Source organism: Anser brachyrhynchus (assembly GCF_964034855.1).
Source record: "Anser brachyrhynchus genome assembly, chromosome: 2".
Taxonomy (NCBI): Eukaryota; Metazoa; Chordata; class Aves; order Anseriformes; family Anatidae; genus Anser; species Anser brachyrhynchus.
The window spans coordinates 83,078,387-83,102,799 of record NC_137695.1 but is presented as its reverse complement, the minus strand read 5'-3'; the positions used below and the strand labels follow the sequence as shown (position 1 = coordinate 83,102,799).

At 37.5% G+C, this 24,413-nt stretch overlaps 1 protein-coding gene across 1 annotated transcript in view; it reads left to right on the top strand.

Annotated features, from left to right (window-relative positions):
- TRIO (trio Rho guanine nucleotide exchange factor) overlaps positions 1-24,413 on the top strand; it is a 256,422-nt gene that overhangs the window by 215,910 nt on the left and 16,099 nt on the right. Inside the window, exons 35-47 of the mRNA XM_080579300.1 lie at positions 6,175-6,467; positions 7,657-7,827; positions 11,725-11,820; positions 13,939-14,087; positions 14,845-14,911; positions 17,882-17,985; positions 18,334-18,403; positions 20,272-20,361; positions 20,965-21,057; positions 21,658-21,708; positions 21,938-22,015; positions 22,907-23,098; positions 24,079-24,256. Of these exons, the coding sequence (XP_080435426.1) occupies positions 6,175-6,467; positions 7,657-7,827; positions 11,725-11,820; positions 13,939-14,087; positions 14,845-14,911; positions 17,882-17,985; positions 18,334-18,403; positions 20,272-20,361; positions 20,965-21,057; positions 21,658-21,708; positions 21,938-22,015; positions 22,907-23,098; positions 24,079-24,256 (1,632 nt within the window). The remainder of the gene's footprint in view (positions 1-6,174; positions 6,468-7,656; positions 7,828-11,724; positions 11,821-13,938; positions 14,088-14,844; positions 14,912-17,881; positions 17,986-18,333; positions 18,404-20,271; positions 20,362-20,964; positions 21,058-21,657; positions 21,709-21,937; positions 22,016-22,906; positions 23,099-24,078; positions 24,257-24,413) is intronic.

Sequence of the window (24,413 nt, the reverse complement as noted above, 5' to 3'; positions counted from 1 at the left end):
CATTAATCTGGGAAGATATGCTAAAGAATTGAACTATCTTCTTTTAGCTACACACACTGAAAATATTAGAAAATAAATTTCAGCATAGGGCATAACTTGAAATAAAAGACTGAAAAGATTTGCTGAACAGAAGTTCATAGGCAGTGTGTTTGTTCCACTTCTTCAGTCTCATTTGTATCTGGATTTGCGTTTATGTATTGAATACTATTTTTTTGCATTCTATGAAAATTATTGACAATTAATGAAAATTATCTTTGTATCGTAAGTGAAATTAGTGCTTCCCAAAGAGCATCGGGGAAATTCCACATTTGCAAGCTTAATAAAGCTAAAACTGTATTGTCTTTAAATGGTAACTGCTTTTATGGTGGTTTGTTAAAGCTGAAACACATCTAATGTATTTTGATATATCTTCCAGTATTGGTTTACAAAAACTGTGCAGTAAGGGTCCAAGGAGGATATCCAGCAGGAGAGAACTAAAATTCTTGACGTGCATGGAGTTCTGAATGGTCTCGTATGTGGCACCTTCACTGCCTCTTACTGCAAAAGAAATTCCCAGGCAGAAACTGCATGTGTGTCCACAAGTAAAATTAGCTTCTCACTCTTTATGTTTTTTCAAGCCTTCCCCATCTCATCTAATAACAAATGATGACTGTATGATTGGGGCTTTATGGGCTTTTGTCATTAGGTAACCTCCTCTGAAACAAAAATTGACTTGGCTCAAAATGGAACGTGCTTGTTTGTAGGTAGATATGGGCTTGGGGATTGTTGCTTCCAATTGCTCCCAACTTACATATTAAATTCTTTCATTTTTTTTTTGAACCAACAAGCAGCTCTCATCCCCAAATATTTGTAATGTACCTACATCACAATTTACAGATAGCTGATTAGTTGCCCTGTGTTACAGCCTGCTTTTATGGGCTCTTCAGTCTGTACAGGCCATGGCAGCGGACAGGACTTGCAGTGGTAGTGTGGCACACCATGTAGGGGCCTACCAAGCTTGCTTTGCTCCATTTTATTTTATTTTATTTTATTTTATTTTTAACTCCTTGCCCTATTTCTGTTTCATAGTCCCCAGAGTGGGTGAGGTGTTTGCAGCATTCTGGTTTTAGATGGTGCAGAGCAGGCATCAAGGAGACTGTTTGATTCCCTAGGTAAGGAAGTCGGGTTTTTGTAGCCCCTTACTCTCCTTGTAAATACAAAAAGTCTAAAAATGGCAATATGGAAATAGTTAATATGAAGCAGAGTCTTTCAAGTCATCAACTAGCTCAACATGGCTGATTTATTTTTTACAAAAAAAAACAAAACAGTTTATTAATTGCAGATGTGCATGTTTCCAGTGTTAAGAAAGCTGGGACTAGAATGAAAATTGCCATTTCCCTTTAAGTTTCAAAAATTTGTCTGTTCATTGAAGGTAACTTTATCTTCTGGTTTGAGGGGGGTTAAAACCCACACTGCCTGCCCTTTTTCTTTTACTTAAAAATATATTTATGGACTCTCAGTGAACTCTCTGACCTTAGCAACAGAGCAACATATGTGATTTTACTTGGAGAGAAATGGAAGTTAAATGCTCTCTTTTCTTACTGTGGCTATGCATTATAAAACAAAGCACATCCCTTAGTTTTGTTTTGTTTTTAATAAGCTATTGAATTATAAAGCTGTCTCTACTTGAGTAAATGGTGGTTTTATTAAGTTTGATGGTTTCTAGTTGGATTGGTGTTGCTATGTGTGATTGTTATATGCGTTGGGTTTTTTTTGCTCTCCAAGATGGCCATCTGTTGCATTTATCTGTTTCGAAAAGGGAATCTGACACTCACTAGAAAGTTTACTGTACTTGAAACACAGTTGGGGTTTGCATACCCCAAATTTATTCCATCTGTTTTGGTTTAAAAAGTCCATGTTGTTCTTGGTTTAATTTTTGAATACTCTTTTTTCCTCTTAGCATGTTTTAGTGATAAAATATTCTTGAGCAACCCTAGAAAAACAATTTGTTATGTAGTCACAAAGGAAACAAAGCCAATTTTAGCATAAACATTCCCAAGCATAGTAATCAATCAAAGCGTGTATCTCTGATTAGATAGATAGATATGGTATATAGTGATGGGCCAGGTGAAAATAAAAAACACCCAAATGGCTTTTCTCAGAGTGAAGATTAAAGGTCTTTCATTTTGTGTTCTTGAAAACCTCCTGTATTGGATACTGATATTCCCCAACGTTTGAATCTGACAGTGTGTCCACTTAAATGTATGAACTTGAACAACTATTTTTTTTTCCATGACTGTGCCCAAGTATTGTGACCCTTGGCTAGAAATACTGATCTGAGGAAACTCATAGGAGTAGGAATTGCAGAATCTGGACTCCTGTGAGCTGGGATAGGATGGGAAAATGGACAATAAAAGGTCTCCCTGGAAAAACACTGCAGTGTTTTATTTGCACTGAGTATTAACATTGATCTATGAGACTGCGGGGGTGTTTTCTGCAAATTTAAGGAGGCCGGGGGGAGGAATCAGGTCTGAAGAGACTAGTGGGTTGACATTCCATATGGGTTAATACAGGTGATGTTAAACCTTTTTATTTTTCCAACACTTTTTAAGTAGAATTTGATATTTATACTGATGCTTTTATGGCAGTGCAGTATTTTTTATTAATTTTAGGCTTTTTCTTATCCCCCAGTGCTTTCATAGGCAAAAGGGAGCAGTGCTATCATTTTGGTGTACTGCTTACACTCCGTCCACTTTTATGATTCCCTGAAGCCCTAATAATGCTTCAATACGTACTTCATATTAAATCTTGCAGAAGAGAAGATGAGAAGCAGTTACATGCTGCACGCCAAATGAAAATTAATGCTGTGTGGGAGGATATGGCTGAAGTATGTGCTGTGAAACATGTCTGGCTGACACTGTTTTGTCTTTTAGATCCTCTCCACTTCAGTGGAGTGTATGCATTTCTTCCTGCTCTCTTCACTCCTCCTGCCCACAAACTGTTGGCTGCCTTGAGTTAAGAGTAGGAGTGGTACAGCAAAAGTGCATTCAGACAAAAATACTACTTTCCCACACTTTCAGGGGCTCTTCATTGTACTGTTTGTTTTTATGAGAAATTAATTATTTTGTGTGTTGACTGTCAAAAGGATGGGCAAAATTGGAGGAGGTTTTAGAAAAAGGTTTTATTAACTGCTGGCATGTTAGATGCTTAGGGATAGGCATGTTTATGTAAAAATAAATCTTACGCAATCAGTTACTGCACCACAATGCTGCCTTTTCCTCAGCAGGGAGTAATTGTAAAGGAAAGAAATGCCAACAGATAGAAAAACACAAAACAGTTAGTGCTTGGTGAACTTCATTGTGAAGGCCTAATTGCTTTTTTTAATAAACAAAGGAACGTACTCTGTTTTATTTGTGGATGGACTTATATGGACCCTTATTGGGACCCGAAAAATATATGCAAATGGAAGAAAATAGGCTGAGTGCTTATAACATCCTAAAAGTCTTGAAAGCACAAATTCAGTTTGTGCTTTGAGACACTTATTTACGAGAACCCCACTACTGTTCTCTGCTCTTCTGTGTTCCATTAGCAGGATGGCAGAAAGTTATTGAAGTATCCATCAGCTGATACTTGCTTAGATTTCTGAAATGAGAAATCTGGTAAAAAATTAAAAGATGCATGATATAATAAAGGTAAAGGTGGATTTGGTGAAAGAGCAGTCTAACTTCTTACAGAGGTTTACAGGGAGATTGTTTGGATTCCCGTGGAGAGCTTGCAGGTGATTGGGAGTTTTGTTTGGATTATTTTTTTTAATAAACAGACTATTTAAAAATGAAATCAGTAGTGATGTGGGTGCTGATGACTAGTATGCTTGCTTTTCAAACATACTTGCTGACGATCCTTAAACAGTAATTCACAGGCCTTAGAGGGATCTTCAGACTGCAAGTTGAAAACTGTGGTTATAGGTAATTAATTTCTTCCATATGTTTCCTGCTTCACCAGAAAGAAGTGTGTAGTAATTCTGTATCACTCACGTCTCTACATCTTGAGAAAAAGGTGACTAATATAATTCTGCATCTGCTTTTTGATGGTACCCATTCTTAAGCCCTTAAACCAGGTTGATGGCATTGTAGGAGGTCTGCTTAGTCTTGTGCAGCACGCTTACAGTTGTGGCTAGAGAGCAATTCTGTAGATGCATCCTGATTCTGGATTTAAAGCGTTAGTAACTAGGTTGCTGGACTGAAAGTATGTTTCATGAGTTTATCTTCTTTATGGAAAAACAAAAAAGCAGTTATTGGTCTGGATTTGTACATTCAGTATAACAGAGCAGATCTTAGCACCAGAGCTGAGGTGTTTTAACAGTCACGTGCCTGTTAATGGAGGCAGATTTGGTTTTATTGGAACAAACTGGAATGTTTATAAACAGCCTGATCACAATTTTGGTTTCCAAGGAAAGGAATGTCTCTTTTTTCTCGGTATTTTGCATTTTATTAAGAAAACTTTTTCTTTGAAACACAATGAACAATTACGGAAAAAGGTGTTGTCTTATTTTATTCACATTCTATGTCTCTTTCACCATCTTAGCTGTGGCTTTCAAGCCAGAATTTGCTCTTAATATTCTATGGAAACAGAGCAGGCTCACATACTGGTGTGTAGATCCAAGTGATCCAAGATTTGTGTGTTTCCAGTGAAGTGTATTGATACAACAGTGACCTTATTATCCAACAAAATTCAAACTACCTCTGGTCAGACTGGCAATATGCCTCTTATGGAAAAGCTGCCAGAAGAGGTGACCTGAACATCTGTGTCAAACTTCAAGAAGGAATGCAAACACTGCATTTAATTCCCAGCAGAAGAAAAATTCAACAAAACATGATTTATGTCATCTTTATATAAACTAGCTATCTACAAAAGTGCACACACGGGGGGGAAAAAAAAAAAACACACCATACTTGACAACCTAGCAGAGTCTTGTTAATATTCTGGTGGTAGGTAATATTCATAGGAGTGGCACTATGAGAATGTGTCTTTCTTTATATAATATATATATATATATATATGTATATGTTTTCAGGGAAAAGAGCAATTGGGGAAAGAAACGTTGTGCTGCATGGGAAAAATCAATGTAGTCTCACAATAGATCACCCAGTGAGTGTTTATTGTAAGCATACTCTATGGTCCAAGTGCCTTGGTGGGAAAGTAATATTGACCTCATATGCATATAGCTATTGCTGTGTCCTTTGACTATAGAACTTTTCAGGCATTGTCATGCTAAGAAATACTGCTGATCCTGAGACTTGAAGAAATGGGCCTTTAAATATAGTTGTTCTCTACTTTAAAAAAAAAAAAAAAAGGAAAACTCCAAAAAGATTTAAACAAAATAAACATATATTTAGCTGTTCTCTTGATTCTTCTTTCCCAGTTTCCCAGGGTAGAAAATAAATAAGTAATGAAAGTAACTAGAGCATTTGTAATGAAATTTGGGATTTACAAAATTTTGCTTGTCTCACTGAGGTAAAATTTTTTGCTTTTTGTGTCCATGCTCAAAGCAATATGCATTAAAGGATAAAATCATATCATATCGTATCATTCCATAAAATTAGGTTATATATTGAAAAAATAATCTATTAACAAATAAGTATCAGTAGTGCTGATATGAATTATAATAATTGAGTCAGTCAGAACTATGTAATGTTTGCTTGACTGCTGCAAACAAAGTGCTTATTTGTGGGTGGCCACGTGCAGCATGGACAGTGATAGCTCTGGTGTTATTAAAGGCCAGTTTACTTTAAAGTAATTTTGTCTATTCTTGCATATATCCAATCTGAGTCTATGAGTTAGTCCTTAGGGTCCTTAAAACTGCTCTAGTAGCATGTCTTATATTGAGCATAGTAAGTTACGTGTCAGTTTTGGGAGGTCAGTGCAGGTTTCTAATAGGGTTTATGCTTGCTATGTAGTTTCAAGTGACGTGAACAGCTGGCAGGAGTAGCCTACTAGTTTTCATATGTGTGATTTGATGGTTAATGCTATGTTACCATCAGTCTTCGATTTGCAGGAGATGATAATGCCTTTTAAACTTTTTTTGAGTTAAACTGATGGAGGGTTTACACAAATGAACTACCAGTCATTTGCCTTGTTTCTCCCTTACAAGTCTCTCATCATGAAAATGCTCTCATCGTTCTTTTTTTTTTTCAGACTCCCTTTCAGTCTCCAGCAATGATGCCAGTCCTCCTGCTTCAGTAACATCGCTTCAACCCCATATGATTGGAGCACAGAGTTCCCCGGGCCCCAAGCGCCCTGGCAACACTTTGAGAAAATGGCTTACCAGTCCTGTGAGGCGCCTCAGCAGTGGAAAAGCAGACGGGCATGTCAAAAAACTGGCCCACAAACATAAGAAGAGTAGAGAGGTTCGCAAAAGTGCCGATGCAGGCTCTCAGAAGGACTCTGATGATAGCGCAGCAACCCCACAAGATGAAACTATTGAAGAGGTGAGTGTTGAGGGCAACTGCCCGAGACGTGTTTCTGTGACTCCTCTAGAACTACATGTTTTCTGGTAAGGGTTCTCTCTTCAGTTGACGCTCCAGCAGTTGAGCTAAGTGGCTTGTGCCATGTACTACTCATTCCTGATGGCTGCTGTTCTCTGCATAAGTGCTGTGCCAGGCATACTTTGTGCCCTTCCAATAAAACACTATGCAATTCTTCCCTTTTACCTGACATGAATCTGACTAGCAGTTTTGGTAGTTATGATATAGAAAACTGGTCTCGGATATGCCCAGTTAATTAGTTCTTATTTTTCTTGCTCCTGATGTATTGTGCTGCAAGCTTGGAACACCAGTGAGTTATACAGTGAATACAGGGAAAGAAAAGACTAGTGACTTGGTAGCATGGAGAAGTGGGAGAAGTGCTTTGGGAAAGAATATTGGCATCTGTGCTTGAATGCCATACTGTACAAAGAGACTCTCTCTGGTGCAGTTGCAGCCTTGTTTTGAGGGCATCATTCTGCAGTTCTGTGAGTAAGGGAAAATCTACGACCAGGTTTCCTCTTAAAAGTGAGGAAAGAACAATAACTGTCTATGGTGTCTTCCTTTAAATGTTCTTAAATTATTCTGTGAAGTCAGTTGCATTAAACTTTGGATAATTTATAGTTCCTTGTGTAGTTGGAAGGACTGCCTTTCAACATGACTGTAAAAATTATACAGGCAGTCTGCTTTCACTACTTTAAAGTGGAGCTGCATGTTTCAATTAGAAAGGATGATTGACAAAATACTTCTTGTACTGTTTTTTGTAGCCTTCAGACATCTTGATATGAAGGTCAGTACTTCCAATACAAAGTCCTTGAGTTACTAAGTTAGTAAAACGTGGCTTTAACTTCACAGAACCGAACTTGGAAAGCAAGTATTGCTTTGGTAACACCTTTCTGTAGTAAATTTCAAGCTGTCTGTCTGTTTCTCAGTATCTCAATCCATCTGCTTTTGCCCCAGACACTGAAAACATAATCTTCAGCATAGGCTTTTTTTTTTTTTCCACTGTTGAGGAGTTGACCTGTGTGTGTAGGATCGTCTTGACTTGTTGGGAGACAGGTGAATCTACAGAACTGTCTTAAGAGAAGCTTGTGTTTAACAAGCTTCATGCTACTGAGGAGGCAATGGAGCTTGAATGTCTTAATTTTATTTACAGAGAGGTCGGAACGAAGGGCTGAGCAGTGGCACTCTCTCCAAGTCATCCTCTTCAGGCATGCAGAGCTGTGGAGAGGAAGAAGGTGAAGAGGGAGCAGATGCTGTACCGCTTCCTCCTCCCATGGCAATTCAGCAACACAGTCTTCTCCAGCCCGATTCGCAGGACGACAAGGTAGGAAGAGGAAGCAGGGAAGGCTTCGCATGTTGAGACAACCTCTGCCAAAATCTTTCTTCTGTCTCCAGAAGTCTTTGTAGAGTATGTAATACATCTTTATGGTAGACAAAAATTATCAACATGCAACTTTAGACAATATTAAAAGGGTTTCCTGTGGAAAGTGTGTGAATGAACTGTATATTTTAAATGCAGAAGTGCAACAATTTTTCTACTAGACCTTTCTATGTAGAAATGAGAAGCTTGATGTTTTTGCAAACCTATTTACATCTGGTTAACAGATGTCATATTTAGTGATTAGAATTTAATGGCTTTATAACCATACCTTTGGTACTCAAGTTAAAATATGTGCAAGTAAAGTTTATCTGGAGAAATGAACAGTTATATATTGGAAACCTTTTTAGATCATAGACTGTTCACTAAACCCTATTATTTTGGATAGCCTCATGTTTGGGGGAAAAAAAAAAAAAAAAAAACAATGTACATACCTTAACAGAAAGAGCTGTTGATGTTGACTTTAAGTTGTTTTTGTATAGTAGCATATTTTTATTATTTTTTATTTTTAAATGTGTGCTTTTACAGCTGTGCCACAAGGTTAATATCCGAGTAAGGGTAATAATCCAGCTGTTGGGCTTTTTTTGGTGTTTTTGTTTGTTTGTTTTTTAACAAACAAAAGCACATTTAAATTGAGGATTAAAACTTCTGTTTTAGTAGATGAAATTCTGGGATATAGGTAGTAACTGTGTGAAGGAGTTCTTACATGCATATAACCAGTTTTTCTTAAATGTTGTGAAGTTCATACATTTAGAGGGTTTATTTAAATTTTCAACATAGATTGAATGTTTAGGGGACAACTGTCAAGCCAGGAAATGAAGGTTTTTAGAATAGAAACAGTCTGGACTTGCACAGCAAATATTCACATTACAATTGTCTACCCATTTTGTTGTTTAAAATTTTTAACCGTTGTAATATAGTGTAAAGACTCTTGATAAATATTGTGAGTTTATCGTCACTATTTTGAGTGATGAAGATGTCATTGACGGCTTTGGCTGATCTTGTTGACTTTTTTTTTTTTTCTTTTATCTGACCGCTTTCCAGTAGGGATCTCAATCATCCCTGAAGCTGTCATTTGTAGGATCAAACTGGCTGGCTTCCATGTTCTATGTGTATTTATTTCCTACATGTTTTCTGAATTGGAATATTATAATACACAAGTTGGGGTGAGGGGAATGTTAATATTTTGGGAAACAATCCTGAAACAAAACAGGCAAAAACAGGCATTTTAAAATCTTGCTGAACTTCAGACCTGAGAGAATATTTTAGGGCTAGAAAATAAAAATCTCTCTTTGAGGTTAAGGAATAGAATAAAAATAATGTTGGTGAAAATATATTAAAGCTCCTGCTGAGAAGCTGCCATATTTGCATGTCCCTTCAATGATACAAAAAGAAATTATAAGAAAGACATATAAAAATTTGACCAGATAAAAGTGGCTTTTGCTTATTATTAGTTATTTTTACACAGCAAGAACAGTTATTTGAAGAGGCTTGTAACTTCATTCTAAAGAAACCTTCTTACAAGTTAGTTAAAATTTGGTACAGTTATATGCTGTGCCATAACTGTTCAAAATAAAACTGTTTCTTCTGAGGCACATTGTTTTGATGCAGTATCTGCATGGTGGGAAGCAAAGTCCCATCACGTAGCAGCCTTGAAGTTTGTGTGTGCCACCCTGAAGTCCACGCACTGAAACAGAACACCAATTTTCAGTACCTAAAGCAAATGCTTTTTAGGTGCACAAAAGTGAGAAGCCAGAGCCATTTTACCCAGCAGAACTCAGTTGGCTCTATTGACAGTCACTGATTAATAAAGGCTCACAAACAAATCCCCTGCCGTCTGCCTTCTGGGTGGAGTCTTTCACATTCCTGCTATGGTCAGTGGTTTCTTGGGTTGCTCAGCTCCTCTGGATCCCGAGGAATGTCTCCTCCTTTTCATGACCTCAGAGGCTTGGCTTTGGTCTGCACCTCACTGCAAACATTTCTTCCTTTCTGTGGCTCCTGATCTACACTCATGCTGCAAACTCCCAGCTTTTCAGGGCTTGCCCTGCCCAGCCTGCTGTGGGCTCCAGCAGCGTCTCACACCTGTACGTGCTCATTTGCTCCCTCCATCTTTCTTCGTTTTCTGGGCAAGGGCTGTGTTCTGCTCCCAGAGCACATATATCATCAGGAAGAAGGTCAACAGACAGACTTCATCTGTGCAGCCCAGCAGCTCCTTCTTTTTCGGATAATATACGATATAACCACACGAACTGAAAACCAAGCAGTTCTGAAGTTTTACCCACGGTCACACTTCATATACTCCCGCAGCACAACAGAGAGAAGGGACCTTGACCAGAATCTGATTACAATGCTGAGTGTTTTGTGAGGCTGAGCTGAGCTCCACATCCAAAGTGAAAAGCTGCATACCAGCACAGCTTTGGGAAAAAATTGTTTACAGATATCAGAAGCATACGATTGTCTAAAAGACACGCTAGCTGTGGGCTGCCTTAGTTTTTGGTGTGCATGCAAGTATCATCTGCTAGGCCATGCCGGTATGTCTAATATCACTACATAACAACCATTTTCTCCCCTAAGAGCTCACCTGCACAGTATGCATTCTTCTGTTTGGTAGAATCATTGCACACTTCATGGATTTGCATTTGATGGCAGTTTACAAGTTGTTTGCGTTTAATTTTTGGATAAGCAGTATTAAAGTTTCAAGATCAGTTATACTAATATGAAACTAATTATTTTTGCTTTTTGTTTTCTCTTTGTAAACTCTGACGCAGCATTATGTTGACTTGTGTTCTGTCTCTGCTTTGGCTCAGTTCCCCTATCTTTCCATTTAAAGTTGTCCATGTTTCCTTTGCTTACCCAACCCCTCTTTTCCTTTCCGAATAAGGCGAATACAAGGCAAACTACCCCAAATCTGTACGTTGCTTTTTGTATTGACTTAAGGAGAGCCTTGTCCCACCCATACTTGATTTGAGCAGAACCTCCTGTGTTAAGTCATTATACATGCCATTTCTTTGTTCAATTTGTTGGAAACATTTGCAGGACAGCTTACCCTGTGCTACGTGATGTTCACCATGCTGTTCGTAATATGAAATAAGCTTCATATTACACCCTGTTTCCACTTTCCGGTTATTTAATGATGAATGTAATGTGCAAACAACTCTGTTTGCAAATTACTGAGACTGAGTTTAATGGCCCTCTCCCAGAATCCTTTACTGTGAACACCTTTTGCCTTCAGTTGTATCTATAAACTGGCATTTTATAGCTTGTGAGGCCAGAGATCTTCTGTACTCTACACATACCATTGGGGAAAATGGATGGCACAAGGAATGGTGAGCTCAATTTCCCCTCTGAATCTGGGCAATGTATTCCAGCTCCTTTAGAAAAATAGATGCCCCTGAGTTACTGGTGTGTTTTTTTTCTTAGTTTAATCGGTGTTTCGTCTTATATTTCAAGCCCTCTTGGTTCTTGTTAGTTTTCTGCAGCTGTCATTTTGTTTAACCAGCAATAAAATGTTAACTGTTTGTTGTTCACTGGGGCAGCTCAGGTGATTTTTTATAGCCGTTTGTCAGGCATAATTAGCAAGATGAAGGATATTTCCTTGACTTCTACTGCATGTAGGAACAGGAATTTTTATCCCAGTAATTATAACGAAAGGCATGAAGTATTTTGACGTTTAACTTCTGTGGGGTTACCAGTTGCCTAAGTTGGGATGATTTTAGTGTTATGTTACACTGACAGTTATTGTTGGGTACTTTTGTCTGACAGAGAGGTGAAGGAAGTCTCTTGGTTCTTGGAGCAAGTGCCAAGCTAACTCTGGGATTCTCCTTCCTTTATGTCATTGCACAGACATCTTCTCGATTATTGGTGCGGCCTACCAGCTCCGAGACACCCAGTGCTGCAGAGCTAGTCAGTGCAATTGAAGAGCTCGTCAAAAGCAAAATGGTGAGGCTGATTGATAGATGTGCATTTTTTTTTAATTGTCTTTAAGTGCCAATTTGCTATTCAGAGAAAAACTCCATGCCCATCCTGAGCATGCACCTTGTACTTGTAAAATGTAATGCATATTTCAAAAGTCACTTTCTGGGTTAGTGTATGGGTCACTTTGTACACCCTTTTCTGTGAAAGCAGTTAAAAAATAGGTGAGTGGCTTTGTAGAGAGGTAAAAAACAATAAATATGAGGAGGAAAAGAACAAAGAAAATGTATGTCTTAGCAAAAAATAGAATAAAAATGTCCTATTAGAAAAATGAATGCTAATACCCAGAGTTACCCTGATTTGCCTGATAGACCTTTATTAGAAGAATACTTGAAACTAAATTTACAGTGGATCTTGCAGAGTAAAACAAAAATAACCCTCAAACAGAAATGTTTATGCTGTCTAGCTGCTCTTTAGATAACAAGATAATGAAGAAATACCTAAAAGAGTAAGGGAGGATTGCTTTGTATGTTATCGGCTCGTTCTTTGCTTTGCAATGTTTGCTAACAAATTAAGTAGTAGCAATTTGTGTCAGCTTTTTAAAGTTAGTGTTTTCAAGTTTGTGTGTCCCTGAGATGCTTACTGACAGGGAATGGGTTATAGAGATGGTTCCAGAAAGTTCTTCCTTCATACTCAAAATCCAACTGGACAGTCCGGGAAAACATGCTCTAGCCTACCATATTTGAGCAAGGGTGCTGGACTAGATGATCCTCTCCGACCTCGCAAATTCTGTGATTCCATTGATACCTTTAAGTCTGCCTTTTGCAACATACAGAAGACCGCTTTGGACTTAGTAGAAGTGCCACTGTGAAAACTCTACAGAGGACTGCAACTTGGCAAGCCCATGTTACCAGAGGTTGATATTTCCTGGTGTGTTTTTTTTTTTTTCTCATTTTAAGCAGCTTTGAATTTCAGAATGAGATCTTTGAATTTCCATTTACTCATTCATTCAAAAAGACTTAACACTTCACTTATGTTGCTGCATGAAATAACTTCTGCACTTTTTTGGAGTATTAACGTTAATTTTTACTTCTGTTGCACCAGAAGGGTGAATAAGAAGTAATCTATGGGAAAATTCAAAGCAGGCTTTTGTAAATGGAAAGTTTGGTTGTTCAGGTCACTTTCGGGCAACCTAGCAGTGGATATAGATTAATGATCCATGCATGTAGTCCCTGTTGGAGATGTTCTCATTTCACATTTTTAGCCAAGGGTCAGCTTCTCCTGTTTTTTGGGCCAGTCTTATCATTATGGGCTTTTTACTGTTTGTAAGGAAACAAAAAAAAAGACTGCAGTTGAACCCCACCCTGGTGAAGTAAACGTGTCTTGTGTTAAAGACTGTATCGCATGCAAGGAAAATGTGACACACAACTATAGCTTGATCCAAGTTCATAGGCTTAAATTAAAGAAGTCCAATAAATACATCATAGAAATTTGTTCATATTATTTCTCCCATGGCTTCTCCATCTCTTATACAAACAGTAAGACTGAGGAGTTCATGCATGGGAGACAGTGTATGGCAGAAGAGACTGCTTCTTTCCTAGGATTTGACCTGTTATGAAGCTCAAAAGCAGCATTGGCAGTGTAGAAGTCATTATTTTGGCTGGCTATATAAAATGTTTGACAAAGAATAACCCCATCTGTTGTGATTTAAAAAACTGAACATCCAAAGAATCCCATTCTATTTATTATGAAAAGTATCTTGCATATGAGAGAACTAAAGTATAACAAGTATGTTTTAACCTCTAGCAATAAGCACACATACACGTGTCAAACATGATCATGACACGTGATCAAACAAGTTGAACTCCATTCTTTTACTGTGAAGGACAGACTGATGTGTTTAAGATGTGCTTCTAGGAGGTTAGATTATCTGTCCTGGAAAACTAAGTTGTTGATTGGTTTTCTAGAAGCTTGAGATGTCCTTTGTCCTATATCCTATTTCCTATGTCCTATTTGAGATGTCCTATATTGATACATTGCAGTAATTGATCTTTCACAGGTTCCATATACAGCTGTACATGAATATATATTGTGAATAAAGAGGAAATAAATCACTGTTGCTTTCTTTCTTGAATGCCTTCTCAGGCCCTGGAAGACCGTCCGAGTTCATTATTGGTAGATCAAGGTGACAGCAGCAGTCCGTCCTTCAACCCCTCAGATAACTCTCTTCTCTCCTCCTCATCACCCATAGATGAGATGGAAGAAAGGAAATCCAGCTCCTTAAAAAGACGACAGTAAGACCTCATTTTCGCTCTATTCTTGTTAATGTTTTAAAGAGAGAAGTGGAGTGTTTAAAGAATGTTCCTTTTGAGCTGGCAGCAGAAACTGTTAATCTGGAAGTTAACCTAACTCACGTTAGGTGTCAAGCATGCACTCACATTATGCAAAGAAAAAACTTTTCTCAAACATTAGTCCCAGTATAAATTTCCTGTGAATTTTAATTTCAGTCACATCTGTGTTTGACTTTTAGAACATCAGTGTCAGTTATGCAGAACGATACTGATCTTTGAATATTCAGAGGTCTGTTAGGCTTCAAAAAACTGGTCATTCCCCTTGTTCTGTTCCCCCACACCATTCCTCCAAGGACTCTGAATTTCTTTTGTTAGTAGTAAACTGTTACCATGGTAGAACAAAAACATTCCTGGTTTCAAAAATTATTTAAATATGTGGCAAGAAATAACTCTCAGTTCATGTGCTTAAGAGTCTCCAGACCAGAGATGTAGTAGCATTTTATTTTAAACAATAGTTAAATGTTTAACTTTAATGACACATGTAGGAAAACATCTGACTTTTGATAAACAGAAGCAAGCCTGCTCCAGTTCCAAAGTCAAAGAATCATCTTGCTTAGAACGAATGTGCATTAATTCTTCCTTTTCAGCTCTGCTTATCAAGAATATGTGACTGCAAATGTGTAAAAGGTTGTATGTCATGAATCCTCTTTTAGAATGTTTTCTTTAACGAAACGTGTTCACCATTTTCTTTCCCTTGTAGCTACGTCTTGCAGGAATTGGTGGAGACAGAGCGAGATTATGTACGAGATCTGGGCTACGTAGTTGAGGTATGTTTTTTCTTTTTTTTTTTTTAATGTGGTACCAATCAACTGTATTGCTTAAACCTCAATTTTTATTTTTTCAAATCAAAGCACAGGAAGAAACTGAACATCTGAATGTTTGCATTAAGAATTTTCCCTCCTGCAGGTTTTTAATATATTAGAAATACCACATCAGGTTTCATTCCTTCTTTCTTCCTATTATTGTGTGCTTCTTACTGTTCTTTTGAAGACCGTAGTTCTTTCGTCATTTTGAAGATTGCTACCTCTGGTGTAATTGTATCTTAGACTACATGATTTTATTTTTAGCCCAGCTGAATTCAAAAAAGCCTTGTAGCTGAGCAGGTAGAACAACTATACTGGATTTGGAAGACTTACTCCCTTTCCTGGTGCTAGGCTTCTCTTAGACTTCCTAGTTTCCCCTTCTGTGAAAGGAAATAAGACTCAATGAAGATGTGTGATTTTGAGCTACCAGTAAAATGCAAATGGAAGAGCAGAGAGAATGCATATAACAGTGAATTCAACAAGGTTCAGTTCTTAAACTCTGTTTTAATGGAGGGAAGAAAAAAAGAAAAGACAGGCACTAGATTTTCCTCTAGTGGAGCCAAAATTTGTTTCTAGCTCTGAATCCTCCTCCAGAAAAGCATCTGTTTCTGCCAGACTATGGGAGAGCCTACAAATAGTAACCTCTGGGGCAAGAGGCAGCCTTTTGAGAACATTCCCATTGAATGTTGTCATTCATGAATGTCATTTTCATCAGGATCTTGTTATGTTCCTGTCCAAGTGCCTCAAATTATTTTTTATCTGATTAACAAGTTTTGTAAGACTGATATTTAAACATCATCCATCCATCATGTTATCCAGTGCAAGTCTTATGGACTATGGAGCTAGCAAAAAGACTTACAGAGCTTTCACCATCAATAGTTGAAGAAATTATTTTTGATAGCTAAGATAGCTAAACTGAATTTTTTTTGTTTGCTTTCCCTGTCGTTCTATGTGACTGTTTTTTTTTTGGACATACAGTTACAAAATGAGTAGACTTTTCTAATCTGCATGTTTAATATTCTTAAGAGCTTATTTGTGCATGTAGGAGGACCTTAAATATCCATGAATCCACAAGCATCTTCCATTTTCCTTTTGTTACTGTTTGGTTGCTACATCCATTTGTTAAGAATTAATTTAGGCCCTAAACCCATTAACACTTCAGTAGGTGTGCAACTTCTCTCAGGTAAGGTTAGTGACGCTACTCAAGTGAGTAGTGTTGTGTATGTTGCTGTACTTATGGCAGTAGGTCTTAAACTGTAAGTGATTTCAGGCAAGACCTTCTTTTAATACAGTTAAATGGCACCTTAGGTATTGATGCTCACATCTGAAGAAGAGAAAAATGTTCTCAGAAAATGAAAAATAGGGCAAACTTGATCTTAAAAAGGACACTGTATGATACTGCCACCAGTTTGAAAACAAATTTACTGCGTACTTGTATTTAAGCACCACATTTGACCAGCTTAGATTAATTTGCAGAAAGATTTAAGACTGCTGTTTATCTGTATTGGTGTCTTACATTTTTTTTCCCCTGGATCTACACATTTCCAAAAGAAAGCTGCTTAGCAGGGCTGTAGCTAGATCAGAGGCAACTCCCTGTATGTATGAGGTCTGTGCTGAATCAGTTCCAAACACTGCAGGCTTTGTGTGTTAAACATTTGTGCTGGATTAATACTTTATACACGAGATAAAATGCTTGTGCATATAAAATGTCTTTATGTTGTGCATGAAGGTTACTGGTACAGAAAGTCTTAAGTAATCTGAAATTAATCCTTCTCCTCTCTCATCAGAGTGTCTTTTATTTTTCATGTGATTTATTGAGAAAGGACAGGAAATGATTTTAGAAAACAGCTTGATGTTATTCCGATGGTGAATTTTGTATCAATATTGAAAACCAAAATTTTACCAGTATGCAGATGAAGGTCAATTCATATATATTTATTCACTTCGTCCACACAAGCAGTTAAAAAGATGTTTGGTGATATTTTTTTTTAATAAGTAGGTATAACGAATGTATGCTATTCCCACTATTGTGATAGTAGTCATACACTATTTAAAGGGAGCATTAGAAAGCTATGAACAGGTATTATTTTCATAACTAACAAAAAAAATCCTAGTGAAAACATTAGACATCAAAACATAAACTTGGCAAACTAAAAAAAAAATACCTGGTTAATTAGGAATAGAAGTCTTAGGAAAAGTAGAAGGAGGAGACTTGAATGAATATTAAGAAATTTTAAAAAGCCAATGGGATTGCACAGTGAGACAAGTCTATGTAGATCAGAAAATAGAAGGCAGGACTACTGGAAATGGTAAATGGAACTGTCTTGCAGGCAGAATGCTTGCTAGTAGAATCGATGTTCAATTGTTTGGTGTTCAGTTTACTCATACCACAAATTTTAGTCCATGTAATGCAGTCCTATATGCAGTGCAGTTGCTTTCTTTTTCCATAGATCTTAGTGTAGGGTAAGTTTGGATAACTGAAATAAGAAGCACTGAGAAAAGGAGCACAGAAGCTTGTTCAGTGGCTCTGACTCGTACTTGGTAACAGCCCTACCTTGGGTAAAGCATTGCACGTGGTTCAGATGAATAGGGGTTGAGCTGCTGAAGTTTCCAATATGCTTTGAGCCTGTTCACACAGTCTAAATTAGCTAAGGTGAATTAATCTTTCCAGCACTCTGGGCACTGTTGCACAAACAACCTCAAACTAATTCATAATGTTTGTAGCCATGCTTTATGTGTTATAAGTTATGTTATATAGAGCATTATAACTTGTAAGTCATGTTATAGAGCGGGTTTTTTTGGTTTGTTTGGATTTGTGTCCTAAGCAAGTTGTTGTCTTGGGCAATTTGGAAGGCATCTGGGGAAAGGGAGATGAGAAGGCAATTCTCACTTTAAGTTGGAATACTCACAGTGAGTTTCCTTGGATTGTTGCAGGGTTACATGGCACTTATGAAGGAAGATGGAGTTCCTGATGACATGAAAGGCAAAGACAAGATTGTATTTGGAAATATTCATCAGATTTATGACTGGCACAGAGAGTACGTATATCTTTAACTTTAAAGCCACCTGCTGAGCAATTCTACCTAGAAAATACTAGTTTGGCAACCTCAAGCACTCAGACTGAGTAGGAGAAAAGTTTCTATCAATATACAAAAGAAAAATTTATTAACGAACATCAGTATTTTTCCATCTTGGCATATGTGTCCCTTTGGAATATGTATTAAAATACTACACTGTTAATATTGTCATTTTAGAAATAGGTTAATACCCAAAGCTGTTGACAGGGGATGCAAAGTATGTGTTGTAATAAGACTAGGTTGCCTTGCAATCACCTGTTGCCATAGTATGTGCTATCAGAAGAAAATACTTACTGTGTTTATGTGCAGCTTCTTTTTAGGAGAATTGGAGAAGTGCCTTGAAGATCCAGAAAAGCTGGGATCCCTGTTTGTTAAGCATGTAAGTGAAGTGTTTTCTTTGGCCAACCCCTATTGTTGCTGCTGACTAATGTGTGTATTAAGGATTTATCTATGGTATAACATGGTTAAGAAAGTTAATGTTAATAAAAAATGTTTCTTACTGCAAGAGAAAGAGGGAGAGAGAGGTTATAAGAAGCACGTAAGTAAACTAGTAAGAATCTCACTAGTGATTGAGATTCCTCCCTCTTCACCTGGGGAGGAAATCATGAGTGCCAGGCATTCATGATGTTTAATCCTAGTCCAACACAGAACCCTTTATAATTTTATGCAAGTCCCTTTTTTTCCCCGCTTTTCATCTGCTTACTAAAAGGAATAGCCATGTGATACTTCTAGATATGGTAATGCTTTGGAAGGAAATAATATAAACTAGTTATCTAGAAACTAGATATCAAACTTCAGGTGCTACTAATGATGCTCCTACCCTCTTTTGGGGGATGTCTTTTTGTGTAGAAGAACAACTTAGCATCTATTTGGGATGAGATCTCAAGGTACTCCAAATCACACCAGGTAGCAGAAGGGAAACTTGCCTGCTAAATGTGACTGCACAAGTGTGCAAAGACTGAGGACAGACTGGATTTAAGCACGTTTAGTGGGCTTCGGATTTTCTTTGTGGACTGTTTGAAGTCAATACCAAGGTAGCAAAAGAGGACGGAACCAAGCATTAATGGAACAGTAACACTGGAAGTCAGGCCTAGTTCCTGAACTAATGATGAGGAGTGAGCTGTTTCATTTCTTGAGGGATCACAAAAAAAAAAAAAAAAAAGTCATAGGGAGAGGGAAGAATCCTGACACTAGTAAGATGGGAAATTTGAAGGGAGTAACTTTTCCTGTTTCTGATTGCTGTTTTACTTTCTCCTGGTATGTTTGTAACTGAATTGTTTTTGAAAAGCACCCTTACTACTGCAGATGGAAGAGCAAGCTATGATCCTATTACAACATACTCTGGCAAAACTCTGACTATTAGCTAGAACTTCCTAGAAATAGAAAATTCTATTTCTGCTCTTAATCTATGTCCTGTGTCCTTTTCAAGCTCTGTCTTATTTCTTCTTTTTTTACTTTCCATTTGTCTTCACTGGTGATTGCTCTATAATTTTCTGACTAGCAAAGCATCAATAGCAAACTAGTCCTGGTAAAATAAGGAAGATTTTGGAGTAGATAATAAACATGTATTGTGTGTCTGTGTTTCTTAACCAGCATGGTGGTAACCAAGAATGAGTCTTAAAGGTCAAAGTTATGCTCTCTCTATTTCTTTGTTGCCTCAGTCTTAAAAACACATGCAGACAAAATACAGAATCAGAGTTCAAAAATACTAGCACCACCATTTCCAGGCTACATCACCTACTCCCACACTCAAATTCCAATATGACATCTTCTACATAAAAGACAGACAGGTTTCTCTTAACTGCTCTGTACAGCTAAATAGGAGGGAGACATTATTATAATACATTAGAGTAATAATGAGATCATTAAAATAAAAAAAATCAAATAAAAATACAATATTTCAGAGGCTCCCTACATTGTTCTTGGTGAAGAACATTGTTCCACTAAAAGAAACCATTTCTGTGGTTCTTTTTATTATGGGACTTGCTAAGCTATAATTTCTATACACCTGAGGCAATTTTTTTTACTTGTGTTTTCTTTCTAAGATCATTATGATATACCCAGATAAATTTGGTTTCAGATCTGTAGCTTCTGCATATGTAGCTGCTTCTTTTCATCAAAAGGACCTTATTATGCTTATACATTGGAACAGTTGTACTTCTTAAAATTATACTCTACTTCAGTCTGGCATGCTTTTTCCTGATGATAACATTGATAACATATTATTTTGTATCTTTGTTCTTCTAGGAGAGAAGGTTGCACATGTACATAGTTTACTGTCAAAACAAACCAAAGTCTGAGCACATTGTCTCAGAATACATTGATACATTTTTTGAGGTAAGTTCTTGAGGGAGGATATATGCAAAGTGAACGGTGTGTACAAATCATAAGCATTATCAGATCTGTTGGTTAATAAAAAAAGCAAACACATTTGGTTGTTGTTATTATTCCTTTGAATTATAATTCTTGCCCATTTCTATTCTCACTTCTCAAGTCTGATACAGGCTCCTAAAGCCAGGTATTAACCTTATACCAGAAATTTAGTTTTCCTTTCTAAGATATTGATTAATCAGTAGTCTTATCCTTACTAGCCCTAGTCTTGGTGGTTAACAGTATATATAATATGAAGTGGTAATATTGGATGACCAAAGATCACTGTAGAAAAATGGCCAATATACAACCTGTGACTGAAAAATTACATTTCACTGAACAATCGTTTAAAAAAAAAAAAAAAAAAAAGATTCTGGGAGGAGAGAATACTTTGGAAGTAAAGCTGATACAGATAAGGGGAAGGACTCCATCTTTTGCTAATTGCAAATCAGATTCTGCTCTGACTTTTACCAGTTTTGTTTTGGTAGCCGTTAATAGTGATATATGCTGCTATGTTTCTTAGTATCAGAATATTTTAAGCCCCCCAAATGTTTGTTTTACATCCCTCAGGATCTAAAGCAACGCCTGGGCCACAGACTTCAGCTCACGGACTTGCTAATAAAACCTGTGCAGAGAATTATGAAATACCAGCTGTTACTAAAGGTAAAGTGAATGATTTAATGTATGTTTTAAATGATATGTTTTCTTTTTTAAATACTGCTTATGCTCTTCCAATGTAGAATGATTACTTTCCTGAACATATTCAGGTAGTTGTAAAAATTGAAGTAAATAGCTTGGACTGTTTTTTCATTTGTTTGTTTTTTAATGTTAAAGACCAGATGAACTCAAGTCAGTGACATCGAAATGTTTAAAATTTGTACAAATATGATGCAATGATGAGAGGGATATCCCAACTCTTTTCATCTCTAAATGTGATATTAGTTACTGGGATTCCTCCCAGTTTTTCCATCTACATGTGCAACCATTTTAATACCATGTAAATGTTTACTGAAGAGCAACCGTGTCTATCACAGGTGTCATTATGTTAGTACATGTTCTTGTATAATCTAAAACAAATAGTTAATAAATCTTAAAAAATATTAGGGGGAAGCCCCACAACAAGAAGCTTAAAAAAGAAGAAAAAAAGTGTGTGTGTTCTGTAGCGTTTCATCCTCTGACAGGATAGCAAGTACAGATTTTCTAAGATATCTCTGTGTGGTTTAATGAGCAAAGAACTTACATTATTGTTTTTTCCTTTTTCAGGACTTCCTCAAATATTCTAAAAAAGCTAACCTTGATACAACAGAACTAGAGGTACTTGAGACATTTTCTCTCAGTGATTTAAATGCTCTTAACTCTGAACTTATACTTGTTTTGACGAGTTATTTTCCTTTTCTTATCTTCTTGAGGATGTGCTTATGATAGGTGCTTACTTCTCACATTACTTTCTGTTCTAAATCAACCATAGCAAATGAAACTAAATTTCATCCTGCTAACTTGGTTTTGGAAAAATAAGCTTTGACTTTTTATTTGTCTTGAACAGAGAGCTGTAGAGGTCATGTGTATAGTACCAAAACGGTGTAATGACATGATGAATGTTGGCCGCCTGCAAGGATTTGATGTAAGTTGACTGGGATTTTTCAGTGGATTTTGCTTAGAGCTTCTGTCAGATGCTCTAGAAATTAACCATTAATAGTGTGGGGGGAGTTGATGGGGATAAGGAGAGGTGGGGTGCTCCTTTGCCATATGGTTAGCTAGTGCAAAAAGTACTGAATGCAAAATTACGTTTTAGCCTTGCCAAGGACTTCATCTTAGAAAGCTTACCTCCTAAGTCAGTCACACTAGAGAAGTCTGTCTACAAAATCTAGGGAGTGCTTGTGTTATTACAGTTCACTTACTGACTAATGATTTCGAAATACTAAAGTCATCAGTTATTAGCAGATGAGCAGACCTCAGCAGTGTAGACGAAGGAGGAGTTTGCTACTGTCAGTAAAGTATCTGAGGCAACTGTAGCCCTTCTTGTTTTGGTAAGGCTAGAAGAAAGTTGGCTGTTGAAGCAGTATGCATCAGCCAGGTCGTAGTCATGTGTCCTACTTGCAAAGCTATTTGAAAAAAAAGAAAAAGCCCTTTCTGCTCTGCAGGTATGAACTTGAATTCTTCCCCTTTTCTATACTCTGGAAGACACTGGAAGTATATATGATTTACTGTGTGAGAAGTGGCAGGGAAGGAATATCTTAAGAATAGAGAGATGAGAGCCTTCCAGTTTTACCAGTGTTACTAATAAACCTCCAACTGCAGTATGAATGTAAAAGGGGGGGGGGGGGGTGTTTTTTGAGAGAGGACACAAGAGTATCTTGTGTATTGTAGGATCAATGAATATATAATGGTCAGTGACACTGAGAAATTGGAAAATATACAAAAGTATTTTGGCATGAGCATCTGCTAAAAAAAGATTGATTGGGTTAAAATGAAGGGTTGCACTCACTATGTTTCCACTTGGTTCTGTTTGTAGGGTAAAATTGTAGCCCAGGGTAAGCTCCTGCTCCAGGACACATTCTTGGTTACAGACCAGGACACAGGTCTTCTGCCACGCTGCAAGGAGAGACGGGTCTTCCTGTTTGAGCAGATTGTCATTTTCAGTGAGCCGCTAGATAAAAAGAAAGGTTTCTCCATGCCCGGATTCTTGTTTAAAAACAGTATCAAGGTAACTGTTGTGTGTGAATCTCAGCAGAGTTTGTGCAAGGGACACAAAGGTAACAGTTCCTAATTCAGTGTGGAGTCACTAATGGCCTCTAGAAGAGCAATCTGAAAGCACAGCAAGGTGTCAGTCAATGACCTCCTATTGGATTTATGCTCACTCTGATGATAAATGGGAATATTTGGATTCCAGCTCTCTGATGTTTCCCGTGTGAAGCACACCAAAGCAGGTGTTCCTGTACAAAACATTGTGTGTACATCGCATAACAAAGTCATTGCAAATAAGGAAAAGTGTTTAAGTATCCCTTCTGATGAGTTTCAGCTGCAATCAGTCCTAATGTGTAGGTAACAATTGTCACCTTCTTGGATGTGTCAGTTTTTCTGCAAGCAAAACTCCCACTTCAAACCTTCCCAGAAACAAAAGCTGTTGCTGGTATTGCTTACCAGCCCTCCTCATGAAGCATTTTGTGTGGACCCTGCTTCCTCTGATTTGCCTTGCTGCTCCGCGTACCAGCTGCACATCCCGTTCTGCACTGGCCAGGCAACCTGTTCCACGGTGTTGCTGTCTCTGCAGGAGAGGACTTCAGTGGGGCCATCAGTAGAGCTCCTGAGTGGGCTCAGCATTTCAAATAACACAAGGGAAGAGCAAGGGCTGATGGAGAACATTAAGCCATAGTGTCCGTGTAGAGATAATAGGAGCGCAGTGCATCAGTCGGTACACAGCTATTGCGCTCTCTGGAGCAAAGGCTGCTGTAGAATGAGACTGTTGTTGATACTTTGCTTTTGCCAAAAATTACATATATTAATCCTTAGTGTGCCAAAAGTGACATATATTAATCCTTAGTTTACTGTAATCCTTCATTTCATGGTATTACTGTACTGAGCAAAAAGATGGTCATCTTAGTTACATTTGAAGATTTGACTCTGAGCTATCAAGTAAGCAATTTCTCAAAAAATGCATGAAAGAAATTCTCTTTTTTTGTGAAGGTGAGTTGCCTTTCCCTGGAGGAAAATGTGGACAGCGATCCATGTAAATTTGCACTAACATCAAGAACGGGCGATGTCACGGAGACCTTTGTTTTGCATTCTGCCAGCCCAGCAGTCCGACAGCTGTGGATCCATGAAATAAACCAAATTTTGGAAAACCAGCGCAACTTTTTAAATGGTAAATGATTTGCTCTCTTTGAAAGTTCATAAATGAGTGACTTCTCTCTCATCTGTTGTTTCTTGGCTTTGAAATTGTTTGCAAGTTTCCTTTTTCCTGAGCTAATGCAGAACAGTTGGGGGGTTATGTGCCACGTTTTTGCTTCAGAACAGATGCT